The sequence below is a fragment of the Oryctolagus cuniculus genome, chromosome 3, assembly GCF_964237555.1.
Source record: "Oryctolagus cuniculus chromosome 3, mOryCun1.1, whole genome shotgun sequence".
Lineage (NCBI taxonomy): Eukaryota > Metazoa > Chordata > Mammalia > Lagomorpha > Leporidae > Oryctolagus > Oryctolagus cuniculus.
The window spans coordinates 2,517,443-2,535,574 of NC_091434.1; the positions used below are offsets into that span (position 1 = coordinate 2,517,443).

Here is an 18,132-nt window from a genome sequence, read left to right on the forward strand (position 1 = left end):
TGCCCTGACCACATCCCCGCCGTCTCTGCGCTGGACCCAGCCAGCAGCCAGGCCCACGGCCCCTGCCCCGACCACGTCCCTGCCATCTCCGCACCGGGCCAGCGAGCACCAGACCCCCGGCCCCTGCCGTCTCCACGCTGGGCCCAGTGAGCACCGGGCCCCCGGCCCCTGCCCCGACCACATCCCCGCCGTCTCCGCGCTGGGCCCAGCCAGCAGCCAGGCCCTCGGCCCCTGCCCCAACCATGTCCCTGCCATCTCCACGCCGGGCTCTGGCCTCCGTTTACCTTTTATCCTGAGTGCACCGATTCTGTGAATAGCCTTAAAAAAAAAAAAAAGGGAAAGAAAAACCTGATCCGATATACTTAAAAAGAAACTAAAATAATGACCCAAACACACAGAACAAGTAACGTGGAACTCAAGATTGTCCTACTCCGTGGGAAAAAAACCGTACGCCACCCCGCCGAGGTCTGGTAAGGTTTCATTTTTAATTTTTCCAACAGTACATTCTTTAAAAGAAGTCAACAACTTCAACTCCATACGAGGGTTCGAGAACGCCAGTGGAAAGCTGTCCTAGTGAAGCTACCGCCCAACTTCCCTGGAAGTCTCCTGGGGACGGGAGGGACGCAAAAACCCTATAAAAGCGTCGTGAGCTGAGCTGCCCGGGAGAGTCTGCTTAAGGCCACTTTATGTCTAGACCGCCCTTGCTCCCAGCGACAGCGTCTGGCTTGGTAATGGCTTGTGGTTCCACAGTGTTTCGCACGGAAAGCGCAGACGAGGAGACACTGCCGCAGTCGCTCGGATGGTGGATTCTGCCACCGCGGGGGTCCCCGCACGGCGACACCGCGCGCTGCGGCAAGACACGTGCACACACGGCGAGTCCGCCTCGCGCGCGGTTCTGGGTCGCACCCTCCTGCAGGTCAGAGGGTGCTGCGCCGGCGGCCCAGGGCGCCCCTCGCGCTGGCTGCTGGGGCTCCCTCGGGTGACCCGGGGGCGCGGGCTCTGCTCTCGGGAGGCAGGGAGCACCTGCGGCCGGTGCGCACGCGCGGGGGTCCCGCAGCGGCCTGGCCCAGCCCGCGCTCACTGCTGCGACAAGAGCGCGCTGCGGTTGGCTTTCATCTTCTCCAGCCGCTTCACCAGGTGGCCGTTGCTGACCTCGAGTTCTTCTGTTTTATCCAGGGCGGAACGCAGCTGGGACAGAGGGGAAAGGCGGTGAGCTCTGGGGGCCGGGGGGGGGGGGGGGAGGCGGGGGCTGTAGGAGAGGCAGAGGTGCAGGTGCCCCTGGTGGGATACGCAGCACGCGGCTGCAGTGGATCCCAGGCCGAGTCTAAGGTGCCTCGCTGGGGTCCTACCCCACTCTCAGAGGCGGGAGCAAGCCCTCTGCAGGAAGCTTCCCAGTCAGGCCTGGAGACTAAGTAATCCTCTGGGTGGCCCTGAGCGAGCTCAGGAGTGAGAAACAAGAGAGTTGGACCCCCCAGGCTCGAACCTGCGGCGTTTGTCAGATACGAGCACAGGTCAACCGCGTTGGCAACGTGGAAAGAGGTGGGGCTGCGATGAGCGGCTGTGCCCGCCACCGCCCCCGAGGTGTGGACATCGCCCCTGAGGTGTGGACAGCGGTTGAATGGTCAGTTAAGATGCCCAGCAGGTGGCCTGAGAACAGCTCAGCTTCCCCAGGCACTCAGCCCTGCCCCCCTCCCCCAGCTGTCTCCAGCTGGCTGGAGCCCCTTTCTCCTGGTTGTCCCCACAGGCTCACCCGGCAGGACCCAAGGCACCTGGAGCTAAGAGGCCTGGCTTCTCCTTTGTCTCAGTAATTAACGATGCGCAGGGACCAGTGTGAACCCACGGCTGAACTGACTGATGGCAGCCAGGGCGCTGCCCCTGAGCCCCCGTGGGCTGATGTGTGATTCCCGGGGTGGGGGTGGGGGCTGGATGATTTGACGGTGCCGGGCCTGGTGGCGGCCACCTGTGCTAAATCCCCCCCGGGGACGCCTTGGCCCCTGTCCCCCAGAACAGCCTCAGGATTTACCTCTCGTTGGAGCTTCCGCTTCTCTGCCTTGAGTTCATCTTCTAGTTTTTCTGCGTTTTCAGCGGCAGACTTGTAGCGCGACACTTGACTCTCTAACCTGATCACCTGGAGGGAGGGAGCCACAGGAGTGACCGCACAGGCCTGTCCTCCTTCCCCCAGCTTCGCCCCGATCGCGACACAGCCTGGGGACCGGGCCACAGGGACTCCCTGCTCTCGCAGCCCAGCCCGCGAGGGTCTCCTGTGTCTGCTCTCTCCTGTCCCTCCATGGCACTGCTGTCAGTAAAGGGGACGTGGAGGCACGAGGCACCAGGAGGCAGTGGCTCTGGGCTGGCCTTCCCCGGCCAGGGTTCTGAGACACAAGGCAGCAGCAGTGGGCACTGGGGTTCTGCGACCAACGCCACGCCTCGCCCAGCCTAGCGCTGCCTAGGCCAGCCACGCTCATGTTTGTTTCCATAAAAATTCCAACATTCCAGCCGCCATAGTCACACAGACTGCCCAAGGACAAAGCGTGCCGGTGGCCAGAGGGCCCGGGGTTTGGAGCCAGGAGTGCCCGCCTGCCTGGGGAGCAGGGCTGGGACCCCGGAAGAGCCCACCTGCCTGGGGAGCAGGGCTGAGACCTCCTCAGAGCCCCCCTACCTGGGGAGCAGGGCTGGGACCCCTGGGAGAGGCTGCTGTCCTGGGGAGCAGGGCTGAGACCCTCCTCAGAGCCCCCCTACCTGGAGAACAGGACTGAGACCCTCAGAGAGTCCCCCCTACCTGGGGAGCAGAGCTGGGACCCCCAGGGAGAGCATGCCCCAGTGAGAAGTGTTTTTTAAGTACCTGAATCGTTTTTCAAGAACAACATTTTCTAAGAACTCCCGGCCACACCCGAGGGCCAGCAGCTGCCACAGCAGCGCAGTCCTAACCTCACCCCCACTCCTGGTCCCTCCGCAGGGAACTCCCGGGGCGGGAGGGCTGGCTGCCTGCGCGTAGCCCCCTGGGGACCCTCTGTCTGCCCTCAGCCTGGCCCTTGGGGGTATTTTTAGCAAGGGACATGTCAGATAGTCATCAGCCGAGCCGCCTGCCGTGCCTGAACGCGTCCCACGTACATTTTGTTCTAATGCCGTTATCTCTTGCTCGGATTTTGCAAGTTTAAATTTGAGGTCGCTGATCTGTCTGTTGGCATCCCCTAAAGGTTGGGAGAGAAGGAACACATGGTGAGCTCGGGGCTTCTGACATGTTGAAGCAGCACCGCTCCCTGGGAACCGAGCCCCTGCTTCAGGGTCTCCGGCAAAGCTGACAGTTCTGACCCGGGCGCCACAGCTTGCGAGGGCTGAGGACAGAAGGCGCTGTCCCGGACTCCAGGCCGGGAAAGGGGGTCTGGGCCCGGGCCCGACAGCGCCTGTGAGCGGAGACCAGCAGCGGCAGGGGCCGGGAGATGGCGTACACTAGCCTCCCTTGGGCCGGATTTGCCGCACAGGGGGTGAAGCTGCCGCCTGTGATGCTGGCATCCGACAGGCGCCGGTTCCAGTGCCGGCTGCTCCACTTCCGATCCAGCTCCCTGCTGATGCGACTGGGAAAGTGGTGGAGACAGCCCAATCCATGGGCCCCTGCACCCACGTGGGAGACCTGGATGGAGTTCCAGGCTCCTGGCTTCGGCCTGGCCCAGCCCCAGCCACTGTGGCCATTTGGGGAGTGAATGAGCAGATAGAAGACCTCTCTCTCCCTTCCAAATAAATATATAAATCTTTTTTTTTGACAGGCAGCGTGGACAGTGAGAGAGAGACAGAGAGAAAGGTCTTCCTTTTGCCGTTGGTTTACCCTCCAATGGCCGCTGCGGCCAGCGCGCTGCGGCCGGTGCACCGCGCTGATCCAATGGCAGGAGCCAGGTGCTTCTCCTGGTCTCCCATGGGGTGCAGGGCCCAAGCACTTGGGCCATCCTCCACTGCACTCCCGGGCCACAGCAGAGAGCTGGCCTGGAAGAGGGGCAACCGGGACAGAATCCGGCGCCCCAACCGGGACTAGAACCTGGTGTAATGCTGCCGCAAGGTGGAGGATTAGCCTAGTGAGCCACACCGCCGGCCTCATAAATCTTTTTTTAAAAAAGTAAGTTAATTAACCGCCTTCAGCCCATTTTTAGCTTGCTGCCCGCACCATCGCAGGATTGCCGCCGGAGCGCCCAGCAGTCAGCCTGCTCCTCTCGGCACTGTGCAGGGTGGCGACCTGAGGCACACTTGGGGGCCCCCCCCGTTCTGCTTCCCGGCCGGGGACACCCTGGTTCTGCCCCTGCACATCCTCGCTCGGCCCCTTCATGGGCATCTCTGCTTCTGTGGTCAAGGGCTCTGGGGACAGGCAGGGGAGGACTGGCCACGTGCGGCCAGCAGGGGAGGACAGCCACGTGCCACCCAGCAGGGGAGGACCAGCCAGGTGCCACCCAGCAGGGGAGGACCGGCCACGTGCGGCCAGCAGGGGAGGACCAGCCACGTGCAGCCAGCAGGGGAGGACGGCCACGTGCCACCCAGCAGGGAGGACTGGCCACGTGCCACCCAGAAGGGAGGACCGGCCACGTGCCACCCAGCAGGGGAGGACCGGCCACGTGCGGCCAGCAGGGGAGGACCGGCCACGTGCGGCCAGCAGGGGAGGACGGCCACGTGCCACCCAGCAGGGAGGACGGCCATGTGCCACCCAGCAGGGAGGACCAGCCACGTGCCACCCAGCAGGGGAGGACCAGCCACGTGCCACCCAGCAGGGGAGGACCAGCCACGTGCGGCCCAGCAGGGGAGGACGGCCACATGCCACCCAGCAGGGGAGGACTGGCCACGTGCCACCCAGCAGGGGATGACCGGCCACGTGCCACCCAGAAGGGAGGACCGGCCACGTGCGGCCCAGCAGGGGAGGACTGGCCACGTGCCGCCCAGCAGGGAGGACCGGCCACGTGCCACCCAGCAGGGGAGGACTGGCCACGTGCTGCCCAGCAGGGGAGGACTGGCCACGTGCGGCCCAGCAGGGGAGGACTGGCCACGTGTGGCCCAGCAGGGGAGGACTGGCCACGTGCCACCAGCAGGGGAGGACTGGCCACATGCGGCCCAGCAGGGGAGGACTGGCCACGTGCGGCCAGCAGGGGAGGACTGGCCACGTGCGGCCCGGCTGTTTCCCCAGCACAGGCCGAGAAGAGCAGGCAGGAGGGTCTCGCTTCCCCCGGAGCTGCCGTTTACTTTGAAGGTCCAGGACGTGCGCGTCCGCCCCGTTCTCCAAGACGCTGTCCTCCGAGCGCAGGGCGTCCGGCTTGCCGTTCTTCTGCTTCTCCTCCAGCTGCCCTTTGAGCCTCTTAACCTGAAAATCCCACCGGGAAAGCGAGAGTGAGCGGCGGAGCGCAGAGCCCATCGGAAAGGGAAAGTAAACCACGCCCCCGCAGGTCTGATCCCGTCCCTAGGGTTCCAGGCACAGGGGACGCCTGAGTCGGCACACAGGAGTGTGGTAGAAGGTTCCACTCCCCGCACACCACCTTCCAGATGCGGAGTCGCTCCCCCATAATAAGGAATATGGGCGGCCAGCGCCGTGGTGCAGTAGGCTAATCCTCCGTCTGCGGTGCCAGCATCCCATATGGACGCCGGTTCTAGTCCCAGCTGCTCCACTTCCAATCCAGCTCTCTGCTGTGGCCTGGGAAGGCAGTGGAGGATGGCCCAAGTGCTTGGACCCCCGCACCCGCGTGGGAGACCAGGAGGAGGCTCCAGGCTCCTGGCTTCGGATTGGCGCAGCTCTGGCCATTGCGGCCATCTGGGGAGTGAACCAATGGAAGGAAGACCTCTGTCTCTCCCTTTCACTGTCTGTAATTCTACCTCTCAAATAAATCAAAAATAATAATAAAAAATAAATAAATGTAAGTAAAAGCCTCCTGCCTATCGGGATTCTTCTCGGGAAGTCGCAGGGGATCTGGGGAATGAAAATGAGTTATTTTCATAGTTAATATATTTTCATATATTTTTACAGTATCAGGCATGAGTAGTTTTGCACCTTTGGGTGAAAAGTTGTGTCAAAGTTGAAGGACTTCCTGGACTCGCAGAGAGCCCACGTCAGCTGCCTCAGACGTCTTGTTGGGGTTAGCAAGTCAGCGTGCTACTTTACTCCCTGGGAACCAGGAGCCGCTCGGAGAAGTGCTGGGGTGAAACCCCCAGCAAAGCCGTGCGCTCTCTCAGAGCTGTGGCTTTGCCCAGAGGCGGCCGCCAGCCCCCGCGGGAACGCACCGGGAATCAGGCACAGCCACGGTGGCCCTAGTGCCCGCCCAGGGCTTTTCCCACGTGACTCCCTCTCCAGGGGACATTCTCGAGGGTGGGCCCCTGCCTGCCTTCCCCACACGTGCGAGCACACAGACCCCTACTGAACACGAGCCGCTGTGTGCTGTTCGGGGAGCATGGAGTTACCACGGACGCGCGTTTCTCACAGACCACGGGCCTGGGGAGAGCCCCCTCCCACGCTGTCCCGTGCTTTGTCCCACTTCGAGAGCAACTCCATCAAAGTCTGAGAGTTGTTGGGGCTGGCACCGTGGCTCACTTGGTTAATCCTCCGCCTGCGGTGCCGGCATCCCATATGGGCACCGGGTTCTAGTCCCGGTTGCCCCTCTTCCAGGCCAGCTCTCTGCTGTGGCCCGGGAGTGCAGTGGAGGATGGCCCAGGTGCTTGGGCCCTGCACCCCATGGGAGACCAGGAGAAGCACCTGGCTCCTGGCATAGCTCTGGCCTTTGCGGCCATTTGGGGGATGAACCAACAGAAGGAAGCCCTTTCTCTCTCTCTCTCACTGTCTAACTCTTCCTGTCAAATAAAAAAATATAAATTTGAGAGTCGCACAAGCGTATGAGGAAAATGTGAGAACTGAGGCTCTGTGGAATGACAGGGACAGCACGGAGGCCTGGGAGAGGATGGTGAGAGAAGCCGCGTCAGGACCCCCGGGGTCAGGGACAGCCAGGAAACACCTGCCGGCCGGGTGCTGATGGCGGAGGGAGCGGGGCCGGCTGCTCGCGTGGCCCGGCCAGGCCTCCAGGTCCCCCGTAGCGAGCAGCTCCACAGCACGTGCCGAAGGCAGCTCTCCAGCCTGGCAGACGCCCGCGCCAGGCCTGCTAGGCCTTGGGATGCCCTGGTGGCTCGTTTCTACAAATACTGGCTGACTCGCTGATTACTTCCAGGCACGGCACACTCAGGGGTTTGCCGAGAAGGAAGAGGTGGCGATGGGAGTGTCGTGGGTCCAGGAATCCGTAAAGTAGCAAAAAGCTCGTTACCTGTTCCAGTAAGCATTCCCGTTCCTCCACAAGCTTTTTCAACCTGACATCTAAAGAAACCAGAAAGACACGGTTTAGGTGACTCAGCGGAGCACGCCGTTCACGCGTGGCTGGATGGGGAGGGGGTGCCGGGGTTAGTGAGATGGAGGATGAGGGTGATGCACGTACCATGGTGAATGAGGCCACAGACAGCACTGGGGGCTCAGCCTCCCAGACATGCTTCTCGTCAGGAGCAGCGTCCGGCTGCATGCAAACGGGCTAGTCTTCTACCTTAGGGCGGCATGCAAGAACGCTACGGCCACACCACACTGCAACACAAGACCTCGCAGGCTTCACAGCCCAGCACCGTTAGCAAGGGACCGACACGCCGACCCGTCGTGATGTGAGCGCCTTCCCTTCCACACCCGCGTCCCGAGGCACTGCCCTCAGTTCTCACACCCGCGATGTCAGAGATGACTAAATGTTTGCAAGTCAGACATCCACGGGCAATACATTTGCTAACTCGGTTATCCAACGCTGGTGTTTTAGGTTTCTGTAACTGCTTGGCCCCAGACAGAAGGGGTGCATATACACAAGTCTCAGGACACCCCCACCTATCTCTTGGCAGGGCCTCAGGTACTGCGACCTTCCCAGAGTCACCGGGGGGAGCCCAAGGTCTGGGGTAGATCCCACATCAGTTTAAAGGCATGTGACGATGATGATGGCGACACCAGCGCGCCCTGCACAACTGCTCTGTGCCAAGTACTGTTCTAGCAGCTTCCGTGACCTGAGCCTGTCCAGCCCTGGTAGTCCTCCAGGTGGGCAAACCCTTCCAGGACAGATGAGGACCAGGGCCCAGGAAGGTTTGGCAACTTCCCTGCGGGCTCCCAGCGGGTCTCAGGGCTGCTCCCCGAGCACTCTGCTCTGCTGACTTTCCCAGATCTGCGCCGGTACCTCCGAGCAGAACCCTGACCCCGGCCAAGGGCCCTGTCCCCGGCCAAGGGCTCTGACCCCGGCACGGGGCTCTCAACCCCTGAGGCCACTGCTCTCCTGCAGGATTGCTCCAATTTCTTGTGGAGTAAAAATCACCTTTGATGAGCCACGCAAGAGGAAGACAATTCTTATCAAATGCATCTCGTTCTCATTTTTCCATGCAGCATTATAACCCAAGTTACATGCCTCCTCTGATCTTTCCTGCAAAGACCCTCAGCTGCCATTCTGAAAGGCACAGTGACACAGTAAAGACACCGGAGAAAGTTGAACATAACATAAACCTAGGACCCTCTGAATGCCACTTTAATGTGCACACGGCTCGATAGCTTCTGACAGAGGTTTTGTTCTTTCCCTTCCATAAATCCACTCGACACTGAAACAAATGTTTTTGTGGTTATAAGCCCTGTTTTAGCCAATGCCACTTTCCGTTTCATCTTGTATATTTTACACTCCTACGTAAACTACACTGAATGCAACAGAAAGTGATCTTGAAGCTGGGGTTATGTGTATGACACTCTTATCGGGGGACATCAAATGTCCCAGATGGCTGGCAGAAAATTCACGTTACGGTGTAGCAACCGCGGCAGTGAGGTGAATAAAATAGCCTGACCTCCAGCCACACCGAACACATGCGAAAAACAGAGAGAAGTGGGACTTTTAAGGAAGAGAAAGTTTTTCAAACTTGGAGAATAAAACTACACAGCTTTAAGAAAGTGGGAAAAAGAAAGAAGCAAGGTATTTGATAGGAAGACGGTGAGAGGACTGCGTTTTACAGTCTAACTTACAGGCCGGCAGCACAGTGCTGGTACTGGGAGACGTATTTAACAGCACTGGAAACCCAGGGCTGCCTCAGCGGCGCAGTGGGCTGTGCGGTCTGAGAGGTCCAGGTATAAAGAACTGTGACTATGCAACTGAGGTTGGGGGCTACAGACATCACACGCAGAATTCCGATAAACTTCCCGTGGGCATTTCACGGACCCCTGAAGTAGGAGAGAGAGGAGTGAGGCCTTCTAGAGAGTGCTGGGGGTGGCCAGTCCCGGGCTGCCGGCGCCATCCCCGGCCAGCAGACGCCCTCAGGCTGACCCCTCAGCGAGCCCGACTTCTCCGAGGGTCTTTCCCGGAGCTGAGGCTCGCTGCCGGCTCCGAGGCAGCTCCGCACCCCAACTCCCAGCAGCAGGCGAGGCGCGGCGAGGTGAGCGGCACCTTTCAGGAGCGGATCGTCCATCCTCTGTCCACCCCGGGGGAGCCTCTCCCGTCACTCCCCAGGAAGGTGCTGACCGCCTTCTGCCTCGGCCCCCTCCTTGCACTAGCAGCTCAGCCTCCCCCCAGGCCAGCCTCCCGCCCACACGTGGCACACGTGGCACATGTGCCTTCTTCCAGGGCCAAGTGGGACACTCCCAGCCACTCACATCTGGAGATGTAAGAGGGGTGGCAGACTGGGAGGAGGAGAAAGAGGCTTTTTTTCTCTTGAAAAACCAAGTTTTCTACACACGGTCCTTTAAAAAGTTCCTGGAAAAACTGAATTTTTAGAAGGGAAGGATTTTGCTGCAAGTTAATTTTGAAATCACATCTATGAGGGATCTTCAAAACATCTGTGGAAAATGCAAAAAGCGGACGTTTTAATTCCTCTTCCATGGAAGTACCCACGGACATCTCGTTCTTAAAAACCCTTTGATAAGGTTTATCACTTTCCAGCCTTTTGAATTTGAAAGTCTGTGACCTTTCCCCACTGCTACGTGGCCTGGAACTGCACCTGACGTGGGACACTTCTGAAGGGAGCCTTGTCTACCCCATGCACAGCAGCCGCGCCCGGGCCTGGGGCTTTCTGACTCAGGCTATCAGCGAGCCATGTCCTGAACGGTCTCGGTTGCTCCGGGACATGGTTAACAGGGAACCTCTCTAACCTTTTCCGAGTTGGAGTCTCCTGACACAGGAATCTCTAAATTGCCACACAGACTCCCATGCCTCCTTAAACAGTCTCCCCACAGCAATCACCGTGCCGGGGTGGGGGTGGGGTGTCACTACCCTGGCCGGGGTCCACGTGGGGGCTGCCGTCTGGGCTCTCGGTCCTTCTCCTCTGCTCGCCTCCTGGTTCTCAGCTGTCTGCTCCCTATTAGGGAGCTGGGTCCCACCTGCGTGTCCCCTGGCAGAGCCGCGTGTGCCCTACGGGACCAGAACCCTTGATCCATGCTGTGAATGAGGCTGCAGGGCGGCCAAGCCGAGGCCCTGAGACGTGAACAGTCCGGGAAGGGAGGGAAGGCCCGGACACGGGTGGCGGCTTCACCACCCAGTGGCTTTAGCTGTTGGGTCGCTTCCCAAGAGGGCTTTAAAAGCAGGAGCGAGAGCTGTTTTCCGATGTGCGTTCCAGTATAAACCAGCTTTGCTAAACTTAGACTCACAAACTCGCACCCCTCGAGGCCCTGCAGTGGCTGGGACAGGACTCCACTCACGTCTCTACTTATATGGCCTCGCGGAGACTCGGTCCCATTCTCTGCACTGCAGGACGCTTCGCAGAAATGGCCACGTCTGTGTGCCACGTTCAGCGTACTCTCCACACCATGCCATGCTTGCCATGGGATGCAGACTCTCCCCGCTGGGGTTCAGCAGGGCCCCCCCCATCACGGGAGAGGATGTGAGGGTGAGCTCACTGCTCCCAAGGGGGGCCCCGCCCTAGCTCCAGGCTGGCTCAGGATCCTGACAAGGCCACGGGCAGCGGGGCCTCGGTGGAAGCCCGGTGGGAGTGAGTGGGCCGGGAGGCGATAGCAGGTGCGCCCACAGGCAGAGTCGGCCCCGAGCAGCCCAAAGATGGAACCACAGGCTTGTGACACCATAAGATGCTTTTATTTCAATTACATTGTAACACGTAGGTCTGCCTCAAGCTTGATGGAGGTGTTGGTATTTTTGCACTCAATGATATCTTGTAACAGTGATATGAGTTTACACAATCTCAGACGATGTCACACCGTTCACAATCGACATCCTTGTGTGATTGCATATTTTACAATGATTTTTTATTTACCTATACAATTACTTGATTTTGTAAATGCTTCTTTATATAGAAAATATATATTTTCTGTAGGCAGATTGAAACAATTTTGCAATAAGAATATACTGAGAAATAACAAATAAAAATATTTATACCAGGATACCACAAGAGATTCAACTCTTCAGAATGTCCTATTATGGTCAAATGAGTCTGCACGGGAACAAGTAAGCTACTGCGTGGCTCTTCTGAACAGTGATCAGACTGCAACAGAGGGAGGCTTGGTCGTAAAGGTTAAACACATTTCAAAGTGGCTGCTCCCACCCAATACTGCAGCAGGAAGTGCAGTTTCAGTATATGTCGCTTCCAAAAAGCCCTGCAAGCATTCTTGGCATAGAGTGAACCTGGTGCACTGTCACGAAGAGCGGTTAGAACAGCCTGCCAGGCAGACTCGGGTTCTCAGGGAGGAGTGGGTCGGAGGTAGAGGCGAGGGCCGTCTCCCTAGCGCATCGGACATTCGCCAGCCCTGAGGTGCAAGTGTGCCCACGCAGGGACCTGCGTGCCGCTTGCTCATTCTTCTTGACATCAGACACCACACGGGTGGGAATGCACACATGAGACCAGATACAGAAGTAGACACATTTCCGTGGGTCCCTCCCCTTATTTAAATACCCATTCTACCCTCGACGCAGAAACCTAAGAATGCTATTTGGTCATCTGAGTCAGATGTAATATATTTGGTCACAGATACCCACATTCGTATCAGCGAAGGCAAGAGAGGGATCTTCTCACTTCAGGCTGGGATATGAGCAGAATGCGTTGTTGGATGCTCCTGGGATGATCTCAGTGAGGACCTGGACTGAAGCAAACACGCCCCTGCTAACCTGGCCGATGACCCCGATGATTGATACAAGCCTGCAGGTAACAGTCAGAGTAGCAGATAACTGGGGGTGACTGTCAGCCACCAGCAAGGGTGGGGACAGGTGGAGGTGACTGTCAGCCACCAGCGAGGGTGGGGGACAGGTGGAGGTGACTGTCAGCCACCAGCGAGGGTGGGGGACAGGCGGAGGTGACTGTCAGCCACCAGCGAGGGTGGAGGTGACTGTCAGCCACCAGCGAGGGTGGGGACAGGCGGAGGTGACTGTCAGCCACCAGCGAGGGTGGGGACAGGCGGAGGTGACTGTCAGCCACCAGCGAGGGTGGAGGTGACTGTCAGCCACCAGCGAGGGTGGGGACAGGCGGAGGTGACTGTCAGCCACCAGCGAGGGTGGGGACAGGCGGAGGTGACTGTCAGCCACCAGCGAGGGTGGGGACGGGGCCCTGAGAATCAGATCGACTGTGCAAAAGTGCCAGGCCTGCCTCCGCCGTCCTGCCGGCTCAGGACAGGGCGCAGTCCTCTTTGCCTCTGCCCTTCTCGCTTCCTGCTCTCCCGTCCACTCTGCTTTCCACACTGAGGTCGCCCCCCTCTCCTGCTGAGGCGGACGGGTCATCGTCCTCCAGGCTCACGCTGTCTAAGGCCTCCCTGGCTGGCTGACTCGGCTGCTGGGGCATCTGCGAGCCGTCAGCGATGTCCGGGGAGGGAACGCTGTCGGTCCCGCCCCCGTTCTCTGGCTCTGGGGCCCGGCCTTGGGCAGCACCATTCTTCTTGGCGTCATCGTTTACAACACTTCCATCTGATTCTTTATCACTGCCGCTGGCGCCCGGGGACGGCACAGTGTCGTCACCGAGAGCAAATGTGTCTCCCTTGGCCACTGCGTCTCCGGCCTTTGCGTGGACTCCGTCACCCTCTTGGCTGCGTTTTCCGTCCGACTCAGTTTTAGGATTTCCTGGGCATTCAGCGTGGCCACCGCCTCCGGCCACGGCCGTCTGCTCTGGACTCTCTGTCGCTGCGTCCTGCGCTTCCGCAGCCGGGGCCTGGCTGCTGCACGTTCCCTGCTCTTCCGCAGCGGCCCCCGGCCCCTCCTCAGTGCCTGGCTGGGTGTCTGCGGCTGCTGGAGACTTCTTCTTCTTGTTCTTCTTTTTCTTGTTCTTCGGCTTCTTCTGCAACGACTCCACTGCCTCTCGCTGCGGGTCGTTCTGGTCTTCATCGGGCTCTTTTGTATCTGGGGGGTCACTTCTGGCACGTGCCGTCTGAGGGCCGGGGGCTCCCTGCCGGGCGCTCTGGGCTGCTGGAGACTCAGGAGTGGGCTGGCCGTCTGGGGGGGTGGGGGCCTCGCCCGTCGTCTCTGCTTCCCCCTCCTCCTCTGTGCTGTTCCCCCTGCTGACTCCGGTGCCCTCAGCCGGGCCCTCCCGGGGCTCCACGGCTTCCTGGGTGGCAGAGGCGCCCTCTGGACCACGCCCTGTGCCGGGGCCCAGCTCTCCGGGGCTGTCTGCCGCACATCCGTCACCAGGACTCTGAGCCTCCTCACTGCGCTCCGTGCCCGCGCGCCTGCTGTGAGTCACCCCCGCTCCCGCCACGCTCTCTGCGTGGTCTCCACTTGGCTGCACGGTGTCTGCACCGCTCACCCTTCTGACTTCAGACGTCTGCGAAGCAACAGGCTCCTGACACGGTTTGGGACCAAACCCATCCGAGTTGTTTTCCAAATCCTCCGGTTCCTCTTGCTCCTGCGTTTCCACAGAATTTTCACTGTGGCTTTGGATGTCCAGCCCACTCCCGGTGCCTGGGCCTCCGCTACCTGAATCCCTCGCACAGTCGGACGCGGCCAGGGACGGCCCAGAGCCAGCAGCCTGCTCTGGACTTCCCAGGGAAGAGGCGCTGCCCACCACTGGGCTCTGAGCCTCCTCGTCTTTGGCACTTTCTAGCGCTCCTAGGGACGGGGCACCGTGCTCCGCAGCTCTCCGGTCCTCCATGCTCTCGCCAGGACGTAACACCTCTCTGTCCACACTGTCCTCTACCGCGTCCTCCTTGTGCTGGGCTCGCTCAGCATTCTGCAACATCTCTCTTTTCCCCACATTCTCCACCTCCACTTCCTTGGCTCTCCCTAAAAGACCATCGAGAGAATTGAGGGGATCCTGTGATGTGCGACCACTTAGTACGCATCAAAACGCAAATACAGGTTCTGACTCCCACCCAACCCTGTTCCTGGAGAGAGAGAGACAGAGAGAGTCATCAGAGACCACGGGAAACAGGTGACTTTGCCAGCTGGGTGGCAGAGCAGCGGCGGCATTAGCACAGCTGTCGTCAGCAGAGGGTGCTACCGCGTGGCGAAGGCAGGTGTGGCCGCGTCCGTGTGAACCGGCTCCTAAAGGGGACGTGGGGCTTGTACAGCCAGGAAGCGCTCTGGATTGGGCAGCTCGACAACCCCCAAGCATGGGCTGGGGAAAGGACTCCAGGTCCCTTCTGAAGGCCCCTGACTGCCCACGCTTCCCCAGGTGTCGCTACCCTGCCTGCCCCGCAGCCCTCAAAGTGGCTTTTAGGAACTCTGCCTCAAGGTCGACCTCAAGGACAACACCTTGAAATAGTTCATCCAAAAGAAATCCACCTTCCACCACCCCGCCGCTGTCTTCCTGGAAGGGCATCCCAGGCAGGTGCCCCACCCGGCGCTCCAGGCCCCACAGGGAGAGTCCCAGCAGGTGGCAGCAGCTCCTGGTCGCCACCATGACTGCCACTTCGCTAAGTGAGGGATCATTTCTCGGCCGGAGGGCACAGCACTGTTCTCGACGGACAACGCCCCTGCACGTGGACACGGTGCCGCTGCAGGTCCAAGCTGGACCATCTACGACTCAGCCAACTGCACACTTAGCCCAGGCAAAACTGGAGACAATACTGGGATTCTTTGGAGAGTTAGGTTGACTTCACCCTTTAAAAATCTATTACTGGATATGTTCTGTAATGTGTATTTTATATTAAGTAGCTATGCCTGTATAAATTAAGAGCAAATGTATATTGGGAAGTTCCCAGTTTTTACTGATGGGACATGTGAACGAAAAACACACAGAGCCCACTCACAGAGCTGCTGTTTCTGATTTGCTAAGCATTCACAATGGCTGTCAAGATTTTTAAAATGTGTGTGTGGACCAGAGCAGCGAGATCAGACTCCTACACAGAAGTTGATTCATCTTTTTTCAACAACTCTGACATGGTTACAAGAGCTGCGTGGTTCCGTGAGGGCGCAAAGGCAACGCATGACCTCCTCGGGACACGGTCCTGAATGCTGGGACCTCTATTTCCAAAATGTGACAGCTTCTGAATCAAAATTACAAGTCAGGGGCCCGGGCCTCGCTCCTCGTCTCAGCGTGAAACCTGCAAGGCAGCTGTCACAGTCACAAGGCCAAACCCGGGGGCTTAACCCAAAGTCGACTCTTGCGACAAACAAGCTGCCATGTGTGACCAGGTGGGTGCAGCCTGGCTCCCACTGGGAAGGCTCTCCCAGCACTGACTGCGCCCATCACTGAGGGCCACCCGCCCACCCTGGGCGCGACGTGGGGCAGCAACCACGCCGCGCTCATCAACAAGCAGAGTGCGGGGTGCGCAGGCACCTCGGGCCTCAAACTGCTGCGCGTGGGCTGGGCAGGGCGGGCCTGCAGAAACGCCCGCTGGCCTTCCCGATGGCCTCTCTACTGACTTCTGACAGTTCTGAAACACAGCAGGTTAGAAAGCCACAGCTGGCACCCGTCTAACGAAGGCTAAAGGGTCCCCTCCACACTGGCACTGAAGTTCAAGGCTGTCTTCCTGTGTTCACAGTCTCACTGGGCAGCTTTGAGAAGCAGAAGACGTGTTCTCGAGCCATGGGTGGTGAGCACTACAGAGACGCATGCCAGAGGGTGCATGGGCGGCCACGTCGCCGGGCGGGGTTACCGTGGCGTGACAGAACATGGCATGCCGTGCGGCTGTTAATGGATCAGTGACAATGACCTCGATGTCACTAACGCATGGAGGGTGGGTGGAGGCTGGTCAGGAAGGTGAGAGGGCCCAGGGCAGCACACTTACCTAGCGCCCCGTCCCCGGCCGACTGGAGGGCACCCATCTCTTCTTTTGTAGGGTGGCCGACGTTATTCGGAGGGTCTGGGGTCTCTCCGTTGGTAGCTGCTTCTGAATTTAGGATGATTCCATGTTTCTGTGGACAAAAACAGTCCTGTTGCTGTGCTCACTCCCGGGCGTTAGCTTAAGGAAACTCGTTCCTCGTGTGGAGGGCACGCAGACACGGGCGTGCTGGGGCCCAGGCGGCAGCCTCCTGTCCACACCGTGCCTCAGGATGACTCCCTCCACGGGCGACTTCTCTCCCACGGGGCCCCACGCAGGACTTCACTGCTGGTGACAAGACCCTCTGGACAGACATCTCCTCATGGGAGGGGCGACGGCCCGGGGCTGCCACGGAGCGGATCCGGGCAGGTCACCCACCGGGGCCCTTGCACCGGAAAACCCGTGTTGGGTTCTTTAAAGGGAGAGACCCTCATACGTGTCCCGAGAGGTGGCTGAGATGTTTGGGACTTTCAGAAATCGTCTCACTCGCGCTGACACGCTGAAACCCGGCCACACGCTGCACCCAGGGCCCCCGCCCACTGCCCAGCACGAGCCCACCACCCCCTGCTGCCACGGCCCCTCCCTGAGCCTGAGGAGTCCCGGCCCTGGACTCACAGCTGGGTGAGCAGCACCACGGCCAGGCCTGGCCCTTCCCTGACACCGCTCACAGCTCCAAGGGCGGCACCACGGCCAGGCCCGGCCCTTCCCTGACACCGCTCACAGCTCTGAGGGCGGCACCACGGCCAGGCCCGGCCCTTCCCTGACACCGCTCACAGCTCTGAGAGCGGCACCACGGCCAGGCCCGACCCTTCCCTGACACCGCTCACGGCTCCGAGGGTGGCACCATGGCCAGACCCAGCCCTTCCGTGACACCGCTCACGGCTCCGAGGGTGGCACCATGGCCAGACCCAGCCCTTCCGTGACACCGCTCACGGCTCCGAGGGCGGCACCACGGCCAGGCCCGGCCCTCCTTCCCCGACGCTGCTCACGGCTCCGAGGGCGGCCTCAGGCTGAGTCCTAGCCTTGGGTGCTCACCGCCCTGGCCCTGACTCAGCATGCAAGCAGCACACCCTGGGACGCTTCTGCTGACCATCTGGGAATGTGCCCGAGGCCACACCTATCCTGGCACTAGGGGCACTGCCCACTGTGCATGCAGCCAACAGCTGAAGATCCCTGGACACGGCCCACACGGGACACAGACCCTTCCTCCTCCGGTACTGCCTGGGTCTTGCCCCCACCACTTACCCAAGATGCTCTTCAGCTGCAGACGCCCTTAAACGAGGCTTTAACACACACACACAGATTCCTGACTCTGAGAATTTACTAATGAGCATGAGGAGAAAGTGCAGGTAATCTCGCGAGAAGTTCTTGGGGCTCAGGGCTGTTTTCAAGATCGGCTGAAGGCCGTGGGCACCCCTGCTAAAGGCACGCTGACGGCACCAGCCCCATCCCTGTCCCCTGACCTAGGCTTTGCATCCAACAGAACTCCCATCATGCCGTGCACCTGACGTGGGAACCTGGCGCTTCCTACGGGGGACTTCGGCTCCGTACCTTCAGTGCCTCTTTGAGCGTGACTACTTCTTCTCTAAGGTCATCTCGTTCGCTCCGTATGGAGTCAAAGAACTCTTTCTGCCTCTCCAGTGCCTGAGCGGGCGGCAGAGGTGAGAGAGAGCGTTCGCACAGGTGAGCAGGTGGCTGGGAGGCGGCACTGGCAGACTCCCGATGCCGGGGCGCATGCACGCGCTCAGCTCCCGAGCTCACGCCACGCAGGTGCCGTGCCGGCTCCCACGCGCTCGAGCACGCCAGCGCCCCGCCTCTTCCCCTAGCTTCACGTGCGGCCTCACAGCAGGCGTCAGGGTGTCCACACAAGCAGCACATGCACCCATTAACAGAGGGGACGTAAGGGACAGGGAGGGATGCATGAGAACCCCCAGGGACAA

General features: G+C 60.1%; 1 protein-coding gene across 50 annotated transcripts in view; it reads right to left on the bottom strand.

Annotated features, from left to right (window-relative positions):
* Positions 1-466: 466 nt before the first annotated feature.
* The window catches only part of LRRFIP1 (LRR binding FLII interacting protein 1), a 129,239-nt gene continuing 111,573 nt past the window's right edge, over positions 467-18,132 (bottom strand). For 26 of the 50 annotated variants that reach the window (XM_070069979.1, XM_017338878.3, XM_017338877.3 and 23 more), the window contains 3 exons: positions 17,744-17,836; positions 16,160-16,286; positions 11,066-14,210 (listed from right to left, as the gene is read on the bottom strand). In XM_070069979.1, coding sequence (XP_069926080.1) covers positions 12,607-14,210; positions 16,160-16,286; positions 17,744-17,836 — 1,824 coding nt within the window. In that variant the 3' untranslated portion in view covers positions 11,066-12,606. Of the gene's footprint in view, positions 1,189-2,023; positions 2,129-3,111; positions 3,192-5,217; positions 5,336-7,274; positions 7,325-7,442; positions 7,583-11,065; positions 14,211-16,159; positions 16,287-17,743; positions 17,837-18,132 lie in introns of those variants that run through there. The other 24 variants (XM_070069992.1, XM_070069995.1, XM_070069991.1 and 21 more) reach the window with 7 other exon arrangements.